Genomic DNA, 27,041 nt, shown 5'->3' with positions numbered 1-27,041 from the left:
GTTTGCCATAAAATGTCGAAATTATAACATACTACGTATTTATGACATACATTTTAAATTAACATGCTGTCATAATTATGACTAAAGCGATTATTTTACTTAAAACATTTAATTTATGACGTCATGTTTATGATTAAAAGCATATATGGCGGAAATGGTCTTTACTCTGAAGTTTAACGATTTATAAATGCTAACGACGATGATTAACTTGTTAATGAAACGCGTTTCCACTGCAGGTTCACCAGAGAGCAATATAATAAACCCAATTGGACATATTAATATTCATGTCATATTAATGAGCCTCTTCATTATGAATTCCTGATGAATGTTAAATGATACCGAATCGGTTTAATCATGAGCTACTCAGACGTGCATATGTTTTGAGCTTGTAATTAGGGGTTCAAGCACGAAGTGCTGAAACCCTATTGTAATTGTACTGATTTTTATTATTAGGGGTTCAAGCATGAAATGCTGAAACCCTATTGTAATTGTAAGGATTCGTAAAACGCATCGTGCAGGACAAACCGTAAGGCCTAGAGACTTGAAACCTGGCCAGATGGTAGGCCTCAATTTGGGGACAACCTATCAGAGTATGACCCCGATTGGCCCATAGGTGGCGCTACAGCAGCCAAAAGTTGAAAATCGCTCATAACTCTTAGACCGTTTGTCCCAGGATCAAGTGTCTTATATCGTTGGAATCCTTGGCTCAAGGCGGGCGAAATGGCTATCTCCGATTTGGATGTAGGCAGGGAAAATTTTCTGCTATGTCGAATTTTGTCCAAAACCTACTTTTGCAAACTAGTCCCTGGTTTTTCGCCCGATCGGAACCAAACCAGTCTAGGACAATTCTCTGGACTCTCTAGATCAATAATTATCAAAAAAAAGTTGAACTTTGGCATTTGGGTGGCTGTAACGGGGTCACTTAGAAAAGGGGCGTGGCAAAATACACTCAAAAGCCTATAAATCCCAAAGAAAAACTCGGAACTTCACAAAAATTGATGAGCATATGTGTCAGAACATGGTGAGGAAGCATGCAGAGTTTCATGGAGATCGGACCATAGGTGGCGCTATAACTGGCAAAAAGCCTTCATTCTTATTAGGGGTTCAAGCATGAAATGCTGAAACCCTATTGTAATTGTAAGGATTCGTAAAACGCATCGTGCAGGACAAACCGTAAGGCCTAGAGACTTGAAACCTGGCCAGATGGTAGGCCTCAATTTGGGGACAACCTATCAGAGTATGACCCCGATTGGCCCATAGGTGGCGCTACAGCAGCCAAAAGTTGAAAATCGCTCATAACTCTTAGACCGTTTGTCCCAGGATCAAGTGTCTTATATCGTTGGAATCCTTGGCTCAAGGCGGGCGAAATGGCTATCTCCGATTTGCTCGCCCTTCAGGCGCCAATTTCGAGTAAATTGCATTTTTTTGAAAAACCTATTTTTGCGACCTTCTCTTAGGTTTTTGGCCCAATCGGAACCAAACCACTGCAAGAATATTCTCTGGAGTCTGACAATCAATAATCATCCAAAAAATTCAAAATTTCAATTAACGGTCGATAAGGGGAACCAAAATATTTGATGGCACCAGGGCCACTTTTACTAAAACGGTTATAAATTGTGAACGGAAAACGATTTTTTTGCTAAACTCGGGATACATCTTCCTGAGCTCAACCTGAGATCACTTGATAAAAATCGCAACAATTGGCCAATTGGTGGCACTATTAAACGGTTATAACTTGTGAATGGAAAGAGATATTTTCGCAAAACTTGGGACACGTTCATGAGCTCATTCTGAGGTCACGTGAAAAAAAAAAATCATGACAATTTGCCACTTGGTGGCACAATAAAATGGTTATAACTTGTGAGCGGAAAGAGATATTTTCGCTAAACTTGGGACACATGTTCATAAGCTCAATCTGAGTTGACATGAAAAAAATCGTGACAATTGGCCACTTGGTGGCGCTATAACAGTGAAAAAAATCATGAAAATAGCTATAAGCGCACCCAACTGTTAGTCTACTGAAAATTGGCACGCAGTGTCTTTTTCCAGGGTGCCATGATAGTCTATGAGAACATTGGTGTATCTCAAAAAACTCAGTATACGTCATTGGCACAATGCCTTGAAGGAGCCTTAGAAGTTTCAAGACAGTGTTTTTTCACAGGAGTGACCTCCTAAGACTCCTGAATCCTTGCCGAGTCCAACAATACCAAACATGCCAGGATTTGCCTTATGGTTTTTGTAAGTGTCATTTAGAGCTTTAAAAAATTGTGTTTATCTTCAAAGCCATTAGTCCGATCGAGACAACAACAAAAAAACAAAGGAAATTTGAAAACATAGGTAAATAGCTAAACAATAACGCCAAAATGTTAAAATTATGATAGGAACTGACAAAAAAATGAATTAAATCCAATCAATTTCACCCATGGATCATTTTGATGCTCTCACATGTTTGAACCAAACAATGATGGATTGTCATGAAATTTGTTTTGAATTGGGACTGGCGAATCCCCGTCCATACTGTCAATGACCATTCGCAAAGACCCGCCCACTTTAGTTACTGTTGCTATGTCTGACAAGCAACGCCACTCTCACACCACACCAAGTTCTCACGCAGTGAAAAATACATTGTGGATCAGAGAGGAGACTGCGCGCTGACAGACAAGTACTTTTGATATGAAACAAATGACGCTTTTCCACTACACAGTACCAGCTCGCCTCGGCTCGGCTCGGCTCGACTCGACTCGACTCGACTCGACTCGGCTTTGTTTGGTTTTCCACTGTGTAAAAGTTGTACCTGTACCTGCTTCCAGGTACTTTTTTTCGTACCCTATTGTAATTGTGCTGATTTTTATTATTATTATTATTATTATTATTATTCCGCCCTAAAACGCATCGTGCAGCCCAAACCGTATGAGCTGGAACCTTGAAACTTGGCCAAATGGTAGTCCTCAATTTGGGGAGAACCTATCAAAGTATGACCCAGATTGGCCCATAGGTGGCGCTATAATGACCAAATTTACTAAATTGCTCACAACTCCTAGACAGTTTGTCCATTTTAGCATCACTGTGATCCCTGGATCCAGACGGACAAAATGGCTATCTCCAAATCCCGATTTGGAATGGCCAATTTAGTCCAAAACCTACTTTTGCGAACTAGTCCCTGGTTTTTGGCCCAATCCAGACCAGACCAGTCTAGTGCAATTCTCTGGACTCTCTAGATCAATAATTATTGAAAAAAAGTTTAACTTTTGCATTTGCCTGGCTGTAACAGGGTCATTTAGGAAAGGGGTGGGACAAAAAAACACTCAAAGGCCTATACAACCTAAGGGAAAACCCCAAACTTCACAAAAATCGATGAGCATATGTGTCAGAACATGGTGAAGAAGCATGCCAAGTTTCGTGAAGATCGGACCATAGGTGGCGCTATAACTGTCCAAAACGTCTCTTCTTATTAGGGGTTCAAGCACGAAGTGCTGAAACCCTATTGTAATTGTGCTGATTTTTATTAGGGGTTCAAGCACGAAGTGCTGAAACCCTATTGTAATTGTGCTGATTTTTATTATTATTAGGGGTTCAAGCACGAAGTGCTGAAACCCTATTGTAATTTTACTGATTTTTAGGGGTTCAAGCACGTAGTGCTGAAACCCTATTGTAATTTTTTGTACTGATTTTTATTAGGGGTTCAAGCACGAAGTGCTGAAACCCTATTGTAATTGTACTGGTTTTTATTAGGGGTTCAAGCACGAAGTGCTGAAACCCTATTGTAATTGTACTGATTTTTATTAGGGGTTCAAGCACGAAGTGCTGAAACCCTATTGTAATTGTACTGATTTTTATTAGGGGTTCAAGCACGAAGTGCTGAAACCCTATTGTAATTGTACTGATTTTTATTAGGGGTTCAAGCACGAAGTGCTGAAACCCTATTGTAATTGTACTGATTTTTAGGGGTTCAAGCACGAAGTGCTGAAACCCTATTGTAATTGTACTGATTTTTATTAGGGGTTCAAGCACGAAGTGCTGAAACCCTATTGTAATTGTGCTGATTTTTATTATTAGGGGTTCAAGCACGAAGTGCTGAAACCCTATTGTAATTGTGCTGATTAGGGGTTCAAGCACGAAGTGCTGAAACCCTATTGTAATTGCTCTGATTTTTAGGGGTTCAAGCACGAAGTGCTGAAACCCTATTGTAATTGTCCTGATTTTTATTATTATTATTCTCCTGTAAAACGCATCGTGCAGCCCAAACCGTAAGTGCTGGAGACTTGAAACTTTGCCAGATGGTAGTACAAAAATCGAGGAGAGGTTATCAAATTATGACCCCGATTGGCCAATAGGTGGCGCTATAGTAAGCAAAAGTACGAAATCGCTAATTACTCCTAGACGGTTTGTCGTAGACTCAAGTGTCTTATATCACTGTAATCCTTGGCTCAAGACGGGCAAAACGTATATCTCCGATTTCATTTCCGGTATGCAAATTTTTCCGCCATTTTGAATTTTGTCAAAAACCTACTTTTGCAAAGTAGTCTGTGGTTTTTCGCCCGATCGGAACCAAACAAGTGCAGAAATGTTCTTTACAGTCTGATTATTAATAATTATCGAAAAAAAAGTGGAAATTTCCATTCACGGTTGCTAGCAGACGCAAAATTAACGTTGTGGGAGGAGCCTGTTTTACTAAAATGGCTATAACTTGAGAAGTAAATTAGCTGCCTTCACCAATCTAGATACACATGTGTAGGAGGTCAGTCTGGGGTCACACTAAAAAAATCGCGTCGATTGGCCACATGGTGGCGCTATAACATGAAAGAAACATATAAACACCGGACTGTTTGTCCGAATGACTTGAAATTTGGTATGCAGTGTCTTTGTCCAAGCTGCCATGTATGTCTATGAGGACATTGGCGTATCTCAAAAAACATGGCCGCCATCGGCCAATGAAGTTTGACCACCTATTAGACAAGGTTAATGGAGTCCGATCGGAACGAAACTCAGTAGGCATGTTTGGCTCAAGGCCATAGAGGTCTGTAAGAATTTTGAAAGAAATCGGACACTAGTTGGCGCTAACGAGTTTTAAGGCTCTGTAATCACGTGGTGTTACAAATTTCATCAGAAAATGCATATCATTTGATAGATCTCCTCATGCTGAACAACTTTGCCTCTAGAACCATTGCTGTCAATCAAACCGTTCATTAAATATTCGCGAACATGTTAAAAACCTACTTTTGCGAACTAGTCCCTGGTTTTTCGCCCAATCGGAACCAGACCAGTCTAGGACAATTCTCTGGACTCTCAAGATCAATAATTATCGAAAAAAAGTTGAACTTTTGCATTTGCCTGGCTGTAACAGGGTCATTTAGGAAAGGGGAGGGACAAAAAAACACTCAAAAGCCTATAAATCCTAAACGAAAACTCAGAACTTCACAATAATTGGTGAGCATATGTAACATAACATCATTAACAAGCATGCAAAATGTCATGAAGATCGGACTATAGGTGGCGCTATAACTGTTAAAAAGCTTTGAAAAACATACATTTCCTATGGTAAATTGCCTTGACCAAGTGTCCCAAAAGCCTATATCTTTTAAATGAATGCTATATTCTTAAAAACAAGTCAGAACATGAAATTACTCTTAATAAGCATGAAAAATTTCAGACAGATCAGACAAAATTTGCCTCTATAACAGTTAAAAAGGTGAAAATGAAATAAGTGGTATTTTACTGCCCCCTGCTGTCATTTCATCATACTGCTGCCTAATATTGTTATGTAATTCATATTTAGACTTTATAAAATCATTATTTTAACATTTACAATGACATTTTGTCAAAACTCATCTATTGGAGTATTGTGTCACAATTGTGATTGACAATTGTGTCACTGAGATATGGAAATGGAAAACGAAAGTAAAACGGGCATTTAAGCCACGCCCCCGAATACAAATTCACTCATAACTCGAAAACGGAAAGTCGTTGCGCGCTCAAATTTTGATGGTAAGGTCCTCTCCAGGCTCTTGATCGAAACGTGTCGTCGCGGGCCTCGGGAGCGCAACCCCCGGGGAACGCTAGTCGGCGGGACCCCCGACTTTGAACAGCCGTAACTCCTGACCCAGACCACCCCGAACCTTGTGTGAGAGCTCGTTGGAAAGGGCCCGTCGTTGGCTAGCTTTGAACAGTCATAACTTCCGGCCCTAATCGCCCAAAAACAAAGTGATGGTGTCATTCAACAGGGCTCCTCGAGCACTATCTATGCTCTGAGTTTCAGAATTTTTCGCGTTCTGGTTACCGAGATATAAGTGAAAAACCAAATTCCCATTCATTCACTCATTCATTCAAACACTTCAATTGTAAAATGCAAGCTATAATACCACTTTTGTCCACTTGAGGGAGCAGTAGGATTACACATTACGTTTTCATTAGCTTTCAGTATTGGGAAACAAACAAATGCTTTAAACAGCAATCTTTTTTATTATAATTGGACTGTAGCTATCGATTATTTTAGTAATCGAGTATTCTATTCAAGTAATCGGATAAAAAAAATTGTGGTAAAAAATAGATTCAAGTTAACAACAGCCTTTAAAATTACTTAAAATACAAATATATAATAACAAGCCACAATAATTGGTTCAAGTAAAGTATCAAAGTAAGTAATTATATTGGTTTTACTGAAGAACACTGTTAAAATATACCCATGTAAAATAAATTATATAAACTAATATAAACATAACTTATGTACATAAATAACAAATGCCTGCAGAGGGCGCCAGCGGCCTGGTTGTTGTTACACTAAGCCTGGCATTATCAAATCCTTGTTTAATATTGTCCAAACAATTAATTCAAATGTCAACTTAACCTTTAATATTTGGCCACTTCTGTACGATAGAAATGCTACAGTCACTGTAATTTCTTGAACGAGAACATGTGCACATCAAAACATGCAAACTCAGAGCAAGAGTTTAAACTTATATTTTGAAATCGCAATGTTTAAACTTTTATTTTGAAATTGCGATGAACAGCAGTTTGAGAAACCCAGATGTGCTCCACAAATGATAACAGTGCAACTATGAAACACAAACTGCGTCCGACTTGCGTTCCCATATTTGCACGTTATTGGAAACCTAAACAAACAGCACTGCAGAGACTGAGTTTGCTTGGAGCAGCGTTTACTGTGGACGGAGCTGAGGTAATTTTAACATGTAGGCTAATCTGCATTGAATTCGAGCAGCGAATCCAAACAAAATGAAAGCGGAACGAAAATGCGCTAACTTACTCCTTTATGCTTCACAGACCGTTTATTAGTTCGAATCAATAATAGACAGCGCAGCCCATAGATATAATATATAAACGCGTTTATATATGATATCTATGGCGCAGCCTATGAGCGCAGCAGCCCGAACTTGCCAGTCGCGGGCCGATCTCGATCACGCGACACTGTTACTAGGAGATCCAGACTCTGGAGATCCAGTGAAGAAATCCACTGAATTTGCCTCAGAATTAATAACATAATCAGATATCAGATCAAACAGCGCTGATGTGGAAACCAGGAGAAACACTGGGCTTTCAGACCACAAATCAGCGACATTCACCATGGATTTAATGTAGTAACTGTAACCATAATGTGACAGAAATAGTCAAACGCTTACAAGTACTAACTGTTAGGCTACTCATCTTTTTCCAGCACTTCAAAACTATCATATATAAATGTTATTTTTAATGTGATGACCAACACATTTTTTTTGTTCATCCTTCAAAAATGGTCTTATTTAAACTCTTATTTATACACTTATTTAAAAATAATAAAATAAATAAATTACCATTGTAAACAGTAGGATGCTTATTGGCTATTTTCACTCCCTAATATAATTCATTTCACTCGGTTTGCTTTTTAATTAATATTAAGACATTATGAATGATAATAATTAAAGTTAATTTCATCTACACCCTAAACTAAGCTTAGTGCTTTATTGTCAGCCCCAGTGCTACCAGATATTTTTTTGTAAAACTCAGTGTCTGCGGTGCCGCTTCCCTCAGATGTTAGTCTGGTGCCTGTGAACTTAAAATAAAACTGCACATTGTAATATCTGTACATTAAGTCTATTTATTATTAAATAATTTGTCAGTAGTTATTTTGGGGGAAATTTGAATAATTGCATTGCAAGTTGATTTAAGGTGTGCCCCTAAATTTTCTGCTTGTGCTCCTAAAATTTTCAGTCAGGGGCTACAGCGCTCCTAGTAAAAAAAGTTAGTCTGGAGCCCTGTTTAAATATCGCGTTGTCCTAGAAAACTGTAATTCTGCGGTTGTTGGATTCTCGTCTGTGGAATGCACCACTTTCAGTATTTTGCCAATTACTCGAGGGGTAAATTGCAATCAAGGATTTTTTAAAATCTGGTACTTGACTATAATCGAGGAATCTTTACAGCCCTATACTGGTAACATAGTTTTATATTATTAGATCACAAAGAAATGCCTATTTTTATACAATTAAATATATTTTCTCAATAACATATCCAAAAAACATATTTGTGTGTGTGTGTGTGTGTGTGTGTAAGCATGCATTATTGAGTTAACATGGAAAGACTGGTTTGATTTAGTGCAGAAAACTGGTGCAAATCATGAAGTTTAAAGTGAAAGTGAGCCAATAAGTGGTCTTCTACTGGCTTCTGCTGGCCATTCTACTTATTAATGAAGTCTTTTCACATGTGCTTTTGGATTCATTCATATTTAGGAGTAGACACTAAAAAAAATCACTTGTATAACAATAACTATTATAACACAATCATATTTTGTCAGTGTTTATCACTTCATATGCACTGACACTTCACATAATTGCTAGTAATGTGGTAAATCATGGTAAATCACGCTAGAAACATGGTAAGTCATAGTAAATAATAATAGAATATGGTGTATCAAGGTAAATCATGTAAGAATCCTAGTAAATCATTCTAGAACGTGGTATATCATGCTAGAACATGGTAAATCATGGTAAACTATGCTAGAACAGGGTAAATCATGGTAAACCATGATAAATCATGATGATTTATGGTAAATCATTTTAGAATGTGGTATATCATGGTAAATCATGCTAGAACATGATCTTTTCCATCTATGATGTCAGTGGTTACATGCTTGCTAAATAAAACTTAATAACTTTTTATGCTTTTGTGCTTTAAGGCCTTAAAGGCCTTAATTGCTTGAACCCCGATAAATGCTGCTTGCAGCTTTAATTATTATTATTATTTTCCCCTAAAACGCATCGTGCAGCCCAAACCGTAAATGCTGGAGACTTGAAACTCAGCCAAATGGTAGTCCTCAATTTGGGGAGAACCTATCAAAGTATGACCCCGATTGGTCAATAGGTGGCGCTATAGCAAGCAAAAGTATGAAATCAGCCATAACTCCTAGACGGTTTGTCATAGAATCAAGTGTCTTATATCATTGTAATCCTTGGCTCAAGACGGTCAAAACGTATATCTCCGATTTCATTTCCGCCTGGGAAAATTTTCCGCCATTTTGAATTTTCTCAAAAACCTACTTTTGCGAACTAGTCCTAGGTTTTTCGTCCGATTGGAACCAAACCAGTGCAGAAATGTTCTCTGGAGTCTGACTATCAATAATTATCGAAAAAAAGTTGAAATTTCGATTCACGATCGCTAGGGGGAGCCAAAACGTACGTTGTGGGAGGAGCCTATTTTACTAAAACGGCTATAACTCGAGAAATAAATGAGGTATCTTCACCAAACTCGGTACACATGTGTAAGAGGTCAATCTGAGGTCACAGTAACAAAACCGCGGCGATTGGCCACATGGTGGCGCTATAACATGAAAAAAACATAAAACAGACTATAACCACCTGACCGTTAGTCCGATTGACTTGAAAATTGGTATGCAGTCTCTTGGTCCAAGGTGCCATGTATATCTATGAGGACATTGGTGTATCTCAAAAAACATGGCCGCCATCGGCCAATGAAGTTTGAGCACCTATTAGACAAGGTTAACGGAGGCTGATCGGAACGAAACTCGATGGGCATGTTCGACTCATGGCCCAAGAGGTCTGTAAGAATTTTGAAAGAAATCGGCCACTAGTTGGCGCTAACGAGTTTTTTCGGCTCTGTAATCACGTGGTGTTGCATACATCCACACAATATGCATATCAGTTGATAGATCTCCTCATACTGAACAACTTTGCCTCAAGAACCATTGCTGTCAATCAAACCGTTCATTTAATATTCGCAAACATGTTAAAAACCTACTTTTGCGAACTAGTCCTAGGTTTTTTGCCCAATCGGAACCAAACTAGTCTAGGACAATTCTCTGGACTCTCTAGATCAATAATTATCAAAAAAAAAGTTGAACTTTTGCATTTGGATGGCTGTAATAGGGTCATTTATAAAATGGGCGTGGCAAAATACACTAAAAAGCCTATAAATCCTAAATGAAAACTCAAAACTTCACAAAAATTGGTGAGCATATGTCACATAAGATCATTAACAAGCATGCCAAATTTTATGGACATCAGACCAAAGGTGGCACTATAACTGTTAAAAAGCTTTAAAACCACATATTTCCTATGGTAAATTGCCTGTATTGGCTGTAAATGGACTTTTCAATCTATTATTTCAGTGGTTAAAAGCTTTCTAAATAAACCTTAATGTCTTAAATGCTTATGTGCTTAAAGGCCTTAAATGCTTGAACCCCGATAAATGCTGCTTGCAGCTTTAATTATTATTATTATTCTTCTCCGCTAAAACGCATCGTGCAGCCCAAACCGTAAGTGCTAGAGACTTGAAACTTGGCCACAAGGTAGTACAAAAATCGAGGAGAGGTTATCAAAGTATGAGCCCGATTGGCCCATAGGTGGCGCTATAGCTCAAAAAACAAAAAAAATCCACTATTTTGCTCATATCTCAATAACCATTTGTCCCAGCTTCAAGTGTCATACATCATTGGAATCCTTGGCTCAAGCCGAACAAAAAATATAGGAGGTATTTCATTTCCGGTATGCAAATTTTTCCGCCATATTGGATTTTGTTCAAAACCTACTTTTGCAAACTAGTCCCTGGTTTTTCGCCCAATCGGAACCAAACCAGTGCAGAAATGTTCTCTGGAGTCTGAATATCAATAATTATCGAAAAAAAGTTGAAATTTCGATACATGGTTGCTATGAGGTGTCAAAACGTTCGCAGGAGGCGGAGCTAATTTTACTAAAATGGCTATAACTCGGGAACGCAATGAGATATTTTCACCAAACTTGGTACACATATGTATGAGCTCAATCTGGGGTCACAGTAAACAAATCGCGACGATTGAACACTAGATGGCGCTATAACATGAAAAAAACATGAAAAGGGCTATAACCACCTGACCGTTAGTCCGATTGACTTGAAAATTGGTATGCAGTCTCTTGGTCCAAGGTGCCATGTAAATCTATGAGGACATTGGCGTATCTTGAAAAACATGGCCGCCATTGGCCAATGAAGTTGAGCACCTATTAGACAAGGTTAACGGAGACCGATCGAAACGAAACTCGATGGGCATGTTCAACTCATGGTTCTAGAGGTCTGTAAGAATTTTGAAAGAAATCGGCCACTAGTTGGCGCTAACGAGTTTTATGACTCTGTAATCACGTGGTGTTACACTCATCCACACAATATGCATATCATTTGATAGATCTCCTCATGGAGAACAACTTTGCCTCAAGAACCATTGCTGTCAATCAAACCATTCATTAAATATTCGGAATTATGTTAAAAACCTACTTTTGCGAACTAGTCCCTGGTTTTTCGCCCGATCAGAACCAGACCATTCTAGGACAATTCTCTGGACTCTCTAGATCAATAATTATCAAAAAGTTGTTGAAATTTTGCTTTTGGTTGGCTATAAGAGGGTAATTTAGAAAATAGGCATGTCCTAATACACTCAAACGTCTATAAATCCTAAATAAAAAGTCAGAATTTCACAAAAATTGATGAGCATATGTGACATAACATGCTAAAGAAGCATGGACATTTTTATGGAGATCGGACCATAGGTGGCGCTATAACTGTTAAAATGCTTTAAAACCATATATTTCCTATGGTAAATTGCCTGTATTGGCTGTAAATGGTGTTTTCCATCTGTGCTCATATAATGTTCATATAATAATGTTCAAAACCAGTGCAGTGCAATTATCTGTACTCAATAATTATCAGAAAAAGTATAACTTCTTCATTTGGATGGCTATAATAGGGTCACTTCAATATGTAGCCTTGACCAAGTGTCCACAAAAGCCTATATCTCTAATATGAATGATCAGACCTTAAAAACAAGTCAGAACAAGCATGAAAAAGACAGATCGGACAAAATTTGCCTCTATAACAGTTAATAAAAAAGGTGAATATGAATAACATAGCATATTAAGCCAATAAGTGGTATTTTACTGCCCCCTGCTGTCATTTCATCATACTACTCCCTAATATTGTTCTATAATTCATATTTAGACTTTATAAAATCATTATTTTAACATTTACAATCACATTTTGTCAAAATTAATCTATTGTTGTATTACTATTGACAACTGAGTCACAAGTGAATACTGAAACCGAAAGTAAAACGGCATTTACGCCACGTCCCCGAATACAAATTCACTCATTACTCGAAAACGGAAAGTCGTTGCGCGCTCAAATTTTGATGGTAAGGTCCTCTCCAGGCTCTTGATCGAAACGTGTTGTCGCGGGCCTGAATGATAGTCTCATTCAACAGGGCTCCTCGAGCACTATCTATGCTCTGAGTTTCAGAATTTTTCGCGTTCTGGTTACCGAGATATAAGTGAAAAACCAAATTCCCATTCATTCACTCATTCATTCAAACACTTCAATTGTAAAATGTAAGCTATAATACCACTTTTGTCCACTTGAGGGAGCAGCAAGATTACATATGATCTTTTCATTAGCTTTCAGTATTGGGAAACAAACAAATGCTTTAAAAGCAATCTTTTTTATTATGATAGGGCTGTAGCTATCGATTATTTTAGTAATCGAGTATTCTATTCAAGTAATCGGATAAAAAAATGTGGTAAAAAATAGATTCAAGTTAACAACAGCCTTTAAAATGACTTAAAATACAAATATATAATAACAAGCAATAATGATTGGTTCAAGTAAAGTATCAAAGTAAGTAATTATATGGGTTTTATTGAACAACACTGTTAAAATATACCCATGTAAAATAAATTATATAAACTAATATAAACATAACTTATGTACATGAATAACAAATGCCTGCAGAGGGCACCAGCGGCCTGGTTGTTGTTACACTAAGGCATTATCAAATCCTTGTTTATTGTCCAAACAACATTAAATTCAAATGTCAACTTAACCTTTAATATTTGGCCACTTCTGTACGATAGAAATGCTACAGCCACTGTAATTTCTTGAACAAGAACATGTGCACATCAAAACATGCAAACTCAGAGTGAGAGTTTAAACTTTTATTTTGAAATCGCGATGTTTAAACTTTTATTTTGAAACCGAGATGAACAGCAATTTGAGAAACCGAGAAGCAGTTTGAGAATCCCGAGACGCGCTCCACAAATATAAATGATAACAGTACAACTATGAAACACAAACTGCGTCTGACTTGCGTTCCCAAATGCACGTTATTGGAAACGTAAACAAACAGCACTGCAGAGACTGAGTTTGCTTGGAGCAGCGTTTACTGTTGACGGAGCTGAGGTAATTTTAACATGTACTCTGCACTCATGTAATTAAAGCATCTTCTCTGTGAAAAAACAAACAAACAAAAAAACAGAGGATATATTTATTTAACTGAATCACAGCCTTTGTGATTTCACAATAGCACTATGCTATATAATGACTGTGTAAATGGTTTTAAATACATCGCGTTGTCTTAGAAAACTGTGTAATTCTGCGGTTGATGGATTCTCGTTTGTGGAATGCACCACTTCCGGTAAATTGCAATCGAGGATTTAAAAAAAAAAGTACTTGACTTTAAAGGGGTCATATAATGCCATTTTTGTACAAGCTAATGATTCTTTAGGGTCTAAATTAAAAGTTTGTATTATACTTCAATTAAAAATTCTCATTAGTATTGTAAGATAACACTCATTTTACCTGGTCCAAAACAGCTCTGTTTTCAGCACGCCATTTAAGTGCATGTGTCTTTAAATGATAATGAGCTTTGCTCACCCCGCCCCTCTGTTCTGTTTGACACCGTTTCTAACACAATAACCATAACGCGTTGTTCATTAACGTGGGATTATGAATTATATTGAGAACGTCGTACATAGAAAACATGTTGTAATGTACTCTGAGTGTAAACAGCCGCATTCACCGTGAAGCGTGCAGCAAGCGATTTGCAAAGATTAATATAAAGATTTAGCCTGGCAAGCCAGACTACATCAAGATGTTTAGTCTGGCAACTCACCATAGACACGCTCACTCCGAGGGGCGGGATAAACGGCTGTCTTTCAAATTCCCTCTCCATGCAATAGGACAGCGCTTCAACCAACCAGAGCGTTTTCCCAACAGCGGAGCTAGTTGATAGATTCATTCAACTTTTGCCATATCTGGCCGGCAAAACGACGAACACATCTTCCTTTTTTAAAGAATGTTCTTTGCTCTTTTCTTAAAGAAAAACTTAACTCCAAGTCCTCCAGAGTCGCGGACAAAGCCGATTCGAAAGACTGTTCTCCAGCAGCCGTCATTCTTTGTTTTCAAGTCGCAGGCAGGTAACCGTCGCAACTCTGTTGTCATATGTTAAGCCCGCCCCGCCTACTCTATAAGCGACGTGATTGGCCTGACCCAATTTAGGTTTTTGCAGCTAGAAGGTCTATTGAGAGTTGCTAGACCCACCTGGCTGCAAAATACATTTTGCTGCCGCTAGGGTGCGTCTAGATTTCTAGGCTAATAAAGATTAATATAAAGGTTAATAAAACGTTACACTCACTTCTTCTTCTGGAGGTACAGCAGGAACACGAATAGTTGGTACCAATCCTATTTTCAGGAGCAGCTTCTTAGCAAAACCAGTTTTACTGACCCTCCTTTGTAAAGCTATCTGGTGTGAAATGATTTGCGCAAACATGAAAGCATGGACGTTGATCGTGGGGAATCCCTGCGTCAATGCTTTGGGAATATTACATCAAAACATCAAAATGACTTAGACGCCATTCTTCTCCAGCATATCAATGCACTATGATGATAGACAGCTCACTCACGGTCTGTGTTGAAACGCTGCTGTCAATCACAACCGTGGGAGGGGCGTCGATTTTGTGACGTCACAAAATCAAACGGCTTGATTTCAGAAAGTGTAGAACATATAAGGAGATTTGAAAAAAAAACACTGGATGGATTTTTATCATTTTATGATGGTTGTGTACAGGCACTGCCAACGCACATTTCAGTACAATCAACTTGTAAAAGTGCATGTACCAGTAGGCCTATATGACCCCTTTAATCGAGGAATCGTTACAGCCCTATACTGGTAATATAGTTTTATATTATTAGATCACAAAGAAATGCCTATAGACAAATAAATATACTTTCTCAATAACATATCCCAAAAACAAATTTGTATTTGTGTGTGTATGTTTGTGTGTGTGTGTGTGTGTGTGTGTGTGTGTGTGTAAGCATGCATTATTGAGTTAACATGGAAAAACTGGTTTGCTTTAGTGCAGAAAACTGGTTAAAATCATGAAGTTTAAAGTGAAACTGAGCCAATAAGTTGTCTTCTACTGCCCTCTGCTGGCCATTCTACTTATTAATGAAGTCTTTTCACATGTGATTTTGCATCATTCATATTTAGACACTTAAATATCACTTATATAACAATAACTATTATAACACAATCATATCAGTGTTTATCACTTCATTTGCACTGACACTTCACATAATTGCTAGTAATGTGGTAAATCATGGTAAATCACGCTGGAAACATGGTAAATCATAGTAAATAATACTAGAATGTGGTGTATCAAGGTAAATCATGCTAGAATCCTGGTAAATCATTCTAGAACGTGGTATATCATGGTAAATCATGCTAGAACATTGTCTTTTCCATCTATGATGTCAGTGGTTACATGCTTGCTAAATATAACTTTGTAACTTTTGATGCTTTTGTGCTTAAAGGCCTTAAAGGCCTTCACTGCTTGAACCCCGATAAATGCTGCTTGCAGCTTTAATTATTATTATTATTATTATTATTTTCCCCTTAAACGCATCGTGCAGACCAAACCGTAAGAGCTGGAACCTTGAAACTTGGCCAAATGGTAGTCCTCAATTTGGGGAGAACCTATAAAAGTATGACCCCGATTGGCCCATAGGTGGCGCTATAGCAACCAAAAGCGCAAAACTGCTCATAACTACTAGACCGTATGTCGTAGACTCAAGTGTCTTATATCATTGGAAAGCTGGACGCCTGACGAACAAAACGTATATCTCCGATTTCATTTCCGCCATGATAGATTTTCCGCCATTTTGAATTTTGTCAAAAACCTACTTTTGCGAACTAGTCCTAGGTTTTTCGCCCGATCGGAACCAATCCAGTGCAGAAATGTTCTCTTGAGTCTGAATATCAAAAACTATCGAAAAAAAGTTGAAATTTCGATTCACGGACGCTAAGGGGCGCCAAAACGTACGTCGTGGGCAGGGCCTATTTTACTAAAATGGCTATAACTCCAGAAGTAAATTAGGTATCTTCACCAAACTTGGTACACATGTGTAAGAGGTCAATCTGAGGTCACAGTAAAAAAACCGCGGCGATTGGCCACATGGTGGCGCTATAACATGAAAAAAACATAAAACAGGCTATAACCACCTGACCGTTAGTCCGATTGACTTGAAAATTGGTATGCAGTGTCTTGGTCCAAGGTGCCATGTATGTGTATGAGGACATTGGCGTATCTCAAAAAACATGGCCGCCATCGGCCAATGAAATTTGAGCACCTATTAGACAAGGTTAACGGAGGCCGATCGGAACGAAACTCGATGGGCATGTTCGACTCAAGGCCCTAGAGGTCTGTAAGAATTTTGAAAGAAATCGGCCACTAGTTGGCGCTAACGAGTTTTATGGCTCTGTAATCACGTGGTGTTACAAATATCCACACAATATGCATATCATTTGATAGATCTCCTCATCCTGAACAACTTTGCCTCAAGAACCATTGCTGTCAATCAAACCGTTCATTAAATATTCGCAAACATGTTAAAAACCTACTTTTGCGAACTAGTCCTAGGTTTTTCGCCCGATCGGAACCAGACCAGTCTAGGACAATTCTCTGGACTCTCTAGATCAAAAACTATCAAAAAAAAGTTGAACTTTTGCATTTGGATGGCTCTAATAGGGTCATTTATAAAATGGGCGTGTCAAAATACATTAAAAAGCCTATAAATCCTAAATAAAAACTCAGAACTTCACAAAAAGTGGTCAGCATATGTGACATAACATCATTAACAAGCATGAAAAATTCTATGGAGATCGGACGATAGGTGGCGCTATAACTGTTAAAAAGCTTTAAAATCATATATTTCCTATGGTAAACTGCCTGTATTGGCTGTAAATGGTCTTTTCCATCTCTGATCATATAATTTTCATATCATAATGTTCAAAACTAGTGCAATACAATTCTCTGGACTCACTAGATCAATAATTGTCAGAAAAAGTTGAACTACTTCATTTGGATAGCTATAATAGGTTCACTTCAAAATCTGGCCTTTACCAAGTGTCCCCGAAAGCCTATATCTCTTTAATCAATGCTCAGACCTTCTTAAAAACAAGTCAGAACGTGTGAAATATCACCCTGAACAAGCATGAAAATTTTCAGACAGATCGGACAAAATTTGCCTCTATAACAGTTAAAAAGGTGAAAATGATATGAATTAATGGCATGTTAAGCCAATAAGTGGTATTTTACTGCCCCCCGCTGTTTAAAATAGTCATTTTCTCATATTGGTATTGGTATCAGCCATGGTAAATCATGATAAATGATGGTGTGTGTGTGTGTGTGTGTGTGTGTGTGTGTGTGTGTGTGTGTGTGTGGTACAAATATAACAAAGGTTTTATTTTCCAACATGAAAACAAACATAACAGAGTGCTAGTGCACAAACAATAACCGACAATGATAATGGATGAGAGGGGAACTTAAATACACAGATCAAGACAAGGACAACAGGTGACGGTTATGATGATGAGGAGCAGGTGATGATGAGGAGGGTGATGAGGAGCAGGTGCAGGTGATGACGACAGATAGTGAATGTGATGAAGACAGAAGGTGAATGTGATGAAGGTGAATGTGACACCAATATCACTAAAACATTTGTGTGTGTGTGTGTGTGTGTGTGTGTGTGTAGCATTATTGTGTGTAGCATATGTAGCAAGTATGCATTATTGAGTTAACATGGAAACACTGGTTTGCTTTAGTGCAGAAAACTGGTCAAAATCATGAGGTTTAAAGTGAAAGTGAGCCAATAAGTGGTCTTCTACTGCCCTCTGCTGGCCATTCTACTTATTAATTAAATTTTTCCACATGTGCTTGCATTTATACTTGAATACACACTAAAAATCACTTATATAGCAATAACTATTATAACACAATCATATTTTGTCAGTGTTAATCACTTTATTTGCACTGACACTTCAAATAATTGCTAGTAATGTGGTAAATCATGGTAAATCATGGTTAACTATGCTGTGTGTGTGTGTGTGTGTGTGTGTGTGTGTGTGTGTGTGTGTGTGTGTGTAAGCATGCATTGAGTTAACATGGATAAACTGGTTTGCTTTAGTGCAGAAAACTGGTTTAAAGTGAAAGTGAGCCAATAAGTGGTCTTCTACTGCCCTCTGCTGGCCATTCTACTTATTAATGAAATATTTCAACATGTGCTTGCATTCATACTTGAATACACACTAAAAAAATCACTTATATAGCAATAACTTTTATAACACAATCATATTTTGTCAGTGTTAATCACTTTATTTGCACTGACACTTCAAATAATTGCTAGTAATGTGATAAATCAGGCTAGAAACATGGTAAATCAAAGTAAATAATACTAGATTGTCGTTTATCTCCTGGTAAATAATACTAGAACGTGGTATATCATGGTAAATCATGGTTAACTAAACTGTGTGTGTATGTGTGTGTGTGTGTGTGTGTGTGTGTGTGTGTGTGTGTGTGTGTGTGTGTGTGTGTAAGCATGCATTGAGTTAACATGGAAAAACTGGTTTGCTTTAGTGCAGAAAACTGGTTTAAAGTGAAAGTGAGCCAATAAGTGGTCTTCTAGTGCCCTCTGCTGGCCATTCTACTCAATAATGAAATATTTTAAGTCAAGTCAAGTCAAGTCAAGTATATTTGTATAGCGCTTTTCACAATACAGATTGTATCAAAGCAGCTTTACAGTATTAAATTAAAATAATACAACAAGGTTTGTTTCTAGTGGAATTTATTGATAAAATCAAATTAGATATCCCCAGAATATCCCCAACTGAGCAAGCCAAAGGCAACAGTGGCAAGGAACCGAAAAACTCCATCAAGTGACCTAATAGTGTCCTAAAACTCCATCAGGTGACCCAATGGAGAAAAAAAAAACCTTGGGAGAACCCAGGCTCAGTCGGGGGCCAGTTCTCCTCTGGCGTTTATTAACTAGAGGCCGGATTGTAATTTGAACTGTAAGATTAAAAATATTATATGAATGCCTGGCTGAAGAGATGCGACTTTAATCTAGTTTTAAACTGGGAGAGCGAGTCTGAGCAACGAACAGTATCAGGAAGGCTATTCCAGAGTTTTGGAGCTTTTACATGTGCTTTTGCATTCATACTTGGACACACACTAAAAATCACGTATATAACTAACTATTATAACACAATAATATTTTGTCAGTGTTCATCACCTCATTTGCACTGACACTTCACATAATTGCTAGTAATGTGGTTAATCATGCTAGAAACATTGTAAATCATAGTAAATAATACTGAAATGAGGTGTATCAAGGTAAATCATGCTAGAATCCTAATAAATCATTCTGGAACATGGTATATGATAGTAAATCATGCTAGAATCATATTAAATAATTCTAGAATGTGGCAAATCGTTGTGGGAGGAGCCTATTTTACTCAAATGGCTATAACTCAAGAAGTAAATGAGATATCTTCACCAAACTCAGTACACATGTGTATGGGTTCAATTTGAGGTCACAGTAAACAATTTTATGGAGATCGGACCATAGGTGGCGCTATAACTGTTAAAAAGCTTTAAAACCATATATATCCCATGGCAAATTGCCTGTATTGGCTGTAAATGGTCTTTTCCATCTATTATGTCAGTGGTTACATGCTTGCTAAATAAATCTTAATAACTTTTGATGCTTTTGTGCTTAAATGCCTTAAAGGCCTTAACTGCTTGAACCCCGATAAATGCTGCTTGCAGCTTTAATGTTTAATAATTTCGTCCACGTAGCCCCGCCCCTTCAGCTCAGATCCGCCTCCATTTATGATAGCCACGCCTACATACCAACATCCATCCAATCAACAGCCGTTGCACAGAACCAAAACTATTTTTTTCCTGCGTTGTGGTTTAATTCCTTTCTGTATTTCTGCTCTCCTCTACAGTGAGATGTCTCCCTCTGTCAGACGAGCAGGTCAGACACATCACGTTCACAATGATTACTCTCTTCTCTCTCTCTCTCTCTCTCTGTGTGTGTGTGTGTGTGTGTGTGTGTGTGTGTGTGTGTGTGTGTGTGTGTGTGTGTAAACTAACCCGTGTGTTTGTGTTTACACTAGCGCGCGGCTGACTGCGACCCGGTCAGTGCTAACGGCTGTGACCGACAGAAGATGGGTGAGTATCTTCAATCTGAATGTTCAACTAGTTGGTCTAGATCCCAGCCAACAAGGAACGTTCTCAGAACGTTTTGGCAAGGTTATTTCAAAGTTATAAACAAACGTTAATAGAAATGTTCGTTCAAATTTATCTGGTCTTTAATAATGTTCTGGAAACGTTAGCACAAAAAATGTGGATTAAAAAAAAAAAAAATGTACTAACTTACTTGTTTCAGATCATTTAGAGAACATTCAAAAGTAACTTTCCCATAATGATTGAAGAATGATCAAATGGAATTCCTTTAACGTTCGCATAACGTTTTTGAAGCATTGAAAAACGGGGCATTTTGAACGTTCAGAGAACATTCAGAAATAATGACACGTTTTCATAACTTTATGAGAACGTTAGCAAACCGTTCTTGGCATATATATTTGTGTTAGCTGTGAAATGAGGCTGGTGTATGTTTCCACCACTGAATAACATTTTTAAAAAGCTAATGGCGACTTTTAATCTCACAATTCTGACTTTTTTTCTCGCAATTGCGTGAAAAAAGTCAGAATTGCATGATAAAAAAGTTGCAAGTATCTTTTAAATAGTTTTATTACGAGTTGAAAACAAGCTTCCATACGAGCATTTTAAAAATAGGTTATGCACAAGCGTTAAGAACATTACCAAATGAGTATTTGGTTCCTGGAAGTAGTTTGTTTTAAATGTCTATTTTATTTTATAACAGAACTGTGCTGAAACATATGGAAGCTTGTTTCCGCCACTGAATGAAAAATAAAAATGTTAATTTCGACTTTTATTCTCACAATTCTTGACTTTTTTTTCCTCGCAATTGCAAGTTATGAAGTCAGAATTGCATGATAAAAAAGTTGCAAGTATCTTTTAAATAGTTTTATTACGCGTTGAAAACAAGCTTCCATTGTTTCATTGAAGAACGTTGACTCAGTATTGACAAAAACACTCAGACATACTTTAAAATGTCTTCTTTTGTATCACAGGTTTGAGTGATATGAGGGTAGTAAATGATGACAGAATGATCATGTTTGACTGAACTGTGAATCAGACGCTTCAGTGATTCTGTGCTGGTTTGTTCACAGACGACGCTCTGAACGCTCAAGAGAGACACGAGGGTCTGCTGAGAGAATTACAGGAACTCGCAGAACACGGTCAGTAAAACACTCCTGTCAAAACTATCAACTGTTTGTTTAAAGTCCCCCGTAGTCAATCATTTTATCCCTTAAAACTCATCTCTGATCACCAAAATGACAAATTAAAATGTTTTTTTCCCTAAAATAGCTTGAATGTAATTCGACACCCTTGCTTCATTTAGTATACGCGGTTCTATGAATATGCAAATGAGCCCCGCCTCCACTCACTCACTCACTCAGCTCAGAGATCCACTGGTTGACGATCACACGTTGATCTGATTGGTTACAAGGTAGTTTGTGACGTCAGAAACACCAGCGATTTCAAAGCGTGTTTTTGAGACTGTCTTTGGTTCACTGCAGTTTTAAGGAGGAAATACTCAGCAATGGTGTCGACTTATGAATTTACACATGGTTTGTCTTAAAGCACATTAAAAACACCACATAGACACATAAACAACATTAAAGGCTGGATTTTCACCACAGGGGGACTTTAAATCAGTCATAAGGTCCTTAATAAACATGAAAATAACAGAATCTCATCAAATATGAGACAAATTCACATTCTGCTGTAAATCAGCTCTAAAAAGACAACAGTGACATTATTCAGATTAGTTCAGTTCATTGTTGATTCAGTTCAGTTCAATAACTGTCAGTGGCTACGCTTACATACACCTATTTTTAAGCAAATCGCATAAGAAACTGCAGGATGGAAACGGCAAGATGTGCACTAATTCTAAGAATCAGCACTACTGAAGATGATAGTCATTATTCACCTCAATTCAATTCAGTCTATCGCTTAGAAAGCTCAAGATCTTTAAAGTGTGTTCTGATTGGCTGTCAGTGTTTTTGTCATTCATCAGTGGAAAAACGGTGTGAACAGGCATTTAATCCAGTCATGTGAGACTAGTAAAACGCACATCTGATACACGTCCGTTTTTTCAGTGAGTCAGTGAGTCAGTGAGTGAGTGAGGTGAGTGAGTGAGTGAGTGAGTGAGTGAGTGAGTGAGTCAGTGAGTGAGTCAGTGAGTGAGTGAGTGAGTAAGTGAGTGAGTGAGTCAGTGAGTGAGTCAGTGAGTGAGTGAGTGAGTAAGTGAGTGAGTGAGTCAGTGAGTGAGTCAGTCAGTGAGTGAGTCAGTCAATGAGTGAGTGAGTCAGTGAGTCAGTCAGTGTGTGAGTGAGTCAGTGTGTGATCTGATACCTGTGTCTGTTTTTTCTGCAGAGAAAGATAGAGAGAGCAAATACTCTCGCGAGAGAGACGATTATGACACATGGGAGGAGGAGGAGGACGAGGAGGACGATGAGGATGAAGATGAGAAGGGAGCGACGAAGAATGAGCGAGACCTGGATGAGCTGCTGCAGGAGGAGATCAGGGCGACGGAGATCCAGAGGAAACAAGACGAGGAGCTGGAGGAGCTGCTGAAGGAGCTGAAGAAGAAACAGCTGGAGAAGAAGCGCACGAAGAGCGAGGAGGACGAGAGGAAGAACGAGCTGGAGCTGATGCTGGAGAAGGAGAAGGTGGAGAAGGAGCTGAAGCAGCTGCGGGCGGAGCAGAAGAACGACACCGCCGGCTGGAGCAAACAGAAAGAGGAGGAGAAACAGGAGGAGCTGCAGGAGCTGATGAGGAAGATGGAGCGCGTGCAGGAGGAGGAGAGACCAGAGGCGGAGGTGAAGGAGCAGAAGCGGGAGATGGAGAACGCCAGCGATGAAGCCACGCGACAGTTCGAGAGAGACGGAGAGGAGGAAGAGGAGGAACGACAGCATGAGGAGGAGGAGGATGAAGATGAGGTGTGTTTCTGTCTATCACAGCTTCACTAGATTCACGATTCATCAGAATAAAACCGAAATCATAATATACGGCGTTTCAAAACGCAAAGGCAGAGTTAATTTAAATGAATATATATATATATATATATATATATATATATATATATATATATATATATGCGCTGTGTGTTCAGAGTGAAGCGCAGCACTGTGTTCGTTTACACGCCATAAATATAAATAAATATTAACATTATTGTTCTTAAATGTTAAAGTGAAATATTACAATACTAATATTTCTTTAGTTTAATATTTTTATTTAGTAATAAGAGTCTCTTCTGCTGCATTTTTAAAATAAAAAATACAGTACAAATTGTGAAATATTATGTGAATGTAAATCAGCTGTTTTCTATGTGAATATATAGTAAAGTGTAATTTATTCCTGTGATCAAAGCTGAATTTCAGCATCATTACTCCAGTCTTCAGTGTCACATGATCCTTCAGAAATCAGTATAATATGATGATTTGATGCTCAAGAAACATTTATGATTATTCTCAATGATAAAAACAGCTTCATATCTTTGTGGAAAAATAATACAAAGTAATAAACACTATATAGACTTAATTTAAAAAAGAAAAAACTAATAAAAACACACCATAAAAATTACTAAAACTTTACCAAATTTAAATGAAAACAGAAAATATGAAAATTAAAACTAATTCAAAATATTACCAAAAACAATTATAGTGTCTCAACGATACTATAATAACAGCTATTTCTGCTGTAATTATAACAGTTTCTCGTTTTAAAATATTTTCCTTTTTATTAGCAGAAACTGGGAGTATTATATATTAAGTAACCATGATTAGTTTTGTGATTTCAAAAGTTTAAAGAATGATATCTTTCATTTAAAACAAAGTTATTGAGGAGGTGATAAGGTCATTTATTATTTATTGTTTATTTTTTATTATTATTACATTATACAAGAACTTAATTGATTTTTATTTATTTATTTACCATTTTAGTTTAGATTAGAATTTGCTTATTTTAATATATTACCAGTAATAATCATTAAAATACTTTTTGGTCATCTTGAGGCCCGGATGAGAACCTCTGCTGTGTTTTTCCACTAGAACTTTATTTTCATCTTTTATTGAGTGCATATAGATGAGCTAGATGAAGAGACGTGTGCTGAATTCATGAACTCTGTCTCGTTCAGGAGCTGCTGGAGATCGAAGCTGAGCTGAGGAAAGTTGCAGCGCAACTACATGAGCTTCGCAGGGGTTAAACACACACACTCACACACATATATATGAAGTCATTATAATAAGATGAAACACTCCAAATAACACATCATTTATGTAACAGAGGCGGTACATTCATCAGGCTTCACTATTTTACTGCAGACGTTCAGAAATGTAATTCCCATCAGATGAAATCAAACTAAAACGCGCAACTGGACGAGCGATGCTTTGATCACTCCAGTCACGCATCACAAGCCACGCCCCTAAACCATCACACATGAATATTCATATTTGTCATTTGAATATTTAAACATTCATATCTATATTGTAATGCAATACTTCAGTGAGTTGTACAATTAACTCTATATAATAAGGCAAATGTGCACATATGATGAAGTAATAATGTGATTTGTGCTCTTGACTGTTACTGAGTATATATATTATATTTATATGTAATCTCTGAAACATTCTGCTGTGTTTTATACGCTGAAGTGATGACATGGCTGAAAACTGTTATGACACACTGAGACTGTTCTGGGATCAGAACACCAGGCACTTCCTGTTGATCACGTAATATTCAGCATATCACAGCTGTGATTGATTAATAAGACGAGTTGCAGAGAACAATCGTGAGTCAGTGAGTCAGTGAGTGAATGAATGAGTGAGTGAGTGAATGAATGAATGAGTGAGTGAGTGAATGAATGAGTCAGAGTGAGTGAGTGAGTGAGTGAGTGAGTCAGTGAGTGAGTGAGTGAGTCAGTGAGAGAGAGTGAATGAATGAGTCAGTGAGAGAGTGAGAGAGTGAGTGAGTCAGTGAGAGAGTGAGTGAATGAATGAGTCAGTGAATGAGTGAGTGAGTGAGTCAGTGAGAGAGAGTGAATGAGTCAGTGAGTGATAGAGTGAGTGAGTGAATGAATGAGTCAGTGAGAGTGAATGAATGAGTGAGTGAGTGAGTGAGTCAGTGAGAGAGTGAATGAATGAGTGAGAGAGTGAGTCAGTGAGAGAGTGAGTGAATGAATGAGTCATTGAGAGTGAATGAATAAGTCAGTGAGTGAGTAAATGAATGAATGAGTCAGTGAGAGAGTGAGTGAATGAATGAGTCAGTGAGTCAGTGAGAGAGTGAGTGAATGAATGAGTCAGTGAGAGTGAATGAGTGAGTGAGTGAGAGAGAGTGAATGAATGAGTGAGAGAGTGAGTCAGTGAGAGAGAGAGTGAATGAATGAGTCAGTGAGAGTGAATGAATAAGTCAGTGAGTGAGTAAATGAATGAATGAGTCAGTGAGAGAGTGAGTGAATGAGTCAGTGAGTGAGTGAATGAATGAGTCAGTGAGAGTGAATGAATGAATGAGTCAGTGAGAGAGTGAGTGAATGAATGAGTCAGTGAGTGAGTGAATGAATGAGTCAGTGAGAGAGTGAATGAATGAATGAGTCAGTGAGAGAGTGAGTGAATGAATGAATGAGTCAGTGAGTGAGTGAGTGAGTGAATGAGTCAGTGAATGAATGAGTCAGTGAGTGAGTTAGTAAATGAGTGAGTGAAGTGTGCAAGACGTGTGTGTTGGACAGAAAGTGCCAGTGTTCTTTCCCTGCATGTTGCACTTTTCTGTAAGCAGCCAATGAGAGAGGGTCTGATCACAGACTCCGCCCACACATATATTGTTGTGATTGATAATATTTAACTGATTTGAGAGGAAAGAAACCTATGGAAGCGTGTTTCCGCCACTTTTTATCTTACAATTCTGACTGGCAAATTTTTCTCACAAATTCGAAGTCAGAATTGTGAAGTATAAAATCGCAGTTACCTTTATTATAATTTTTTAAGCTTCAAGAGAATCCAGCAATAAGAGAAAGAGGAGCTAAAGTCCTGAATGTTTGATAAATACATGAAGCGTTGACCGCAGAATGAAACGAATAAACGAATCTAGTAAATGAAGAGTAGCAGAACATATAAACACAATGCAGTCGAAAGAATAGTTCTGTGTCTTTTAATATTTGAATTGATATGGTTTAATAAAGAGCTGTTGACTGAACGCACAGCTGCCTCTGAGTCTTTCTTTGGGGAATTTCAAGTAGGGTGATCGACCTCCCGT

The 27,041-nt window shown here is 37.9% G+C and overlaps 1 protein-coding gene across 1 annotated transcript in view; it reads left to right on the top strand.

The window, feature by feature from the left end:
- The window catches only part of LOC311091390 (uncharacterized protein), a 27,814-nt gene extending 829 nt beyond the window's left edge, over nt 1–26,985 (top strand). Inside the window, exons 2-6 of the mRNA XM_084127341.1 lie at nt 20,588–20,616; nt 20,759–20,813; nt 21,899–21,967; nt 23,169–23,734; nt 24,931–26,985. Of these exons, the coding sequence (XP_083983467.1) occupies nt 20,588–20,616; nt 20,759–20,813; nt 21,899–21,967; nt 23,169–23,734; nt 24,931–24,999 (788 nt within the window). The 3' untranslated portion in view covers nt 25,000–26,985. The remainder of the gene's footprint in view (nt 1–20,587; nt 20,617–20,758; nt 20,814–21,898; nt 21,968–23,168; nt 23,735–24,930) is intronic.
- The last annotated feature ends 56 nt before the right edge of the window (nt 26,986–27,041 follow it).

Source organism: Abramis brama (genome assembly GCF_963993115.1).
Source record: "Abramis brama genome assembly, chromosome: 10".
Lineage (NCBI taxonomy): Eukaryota > Metazoa > Chordata > Actinopteri > Cypriniformes > Leuciscidae > Abramis > Abramis brama.
Note: the sequence above shows the minus strand (reverse complement) of the source record. Positions and strands in the feature narration are given on the sequence as shown.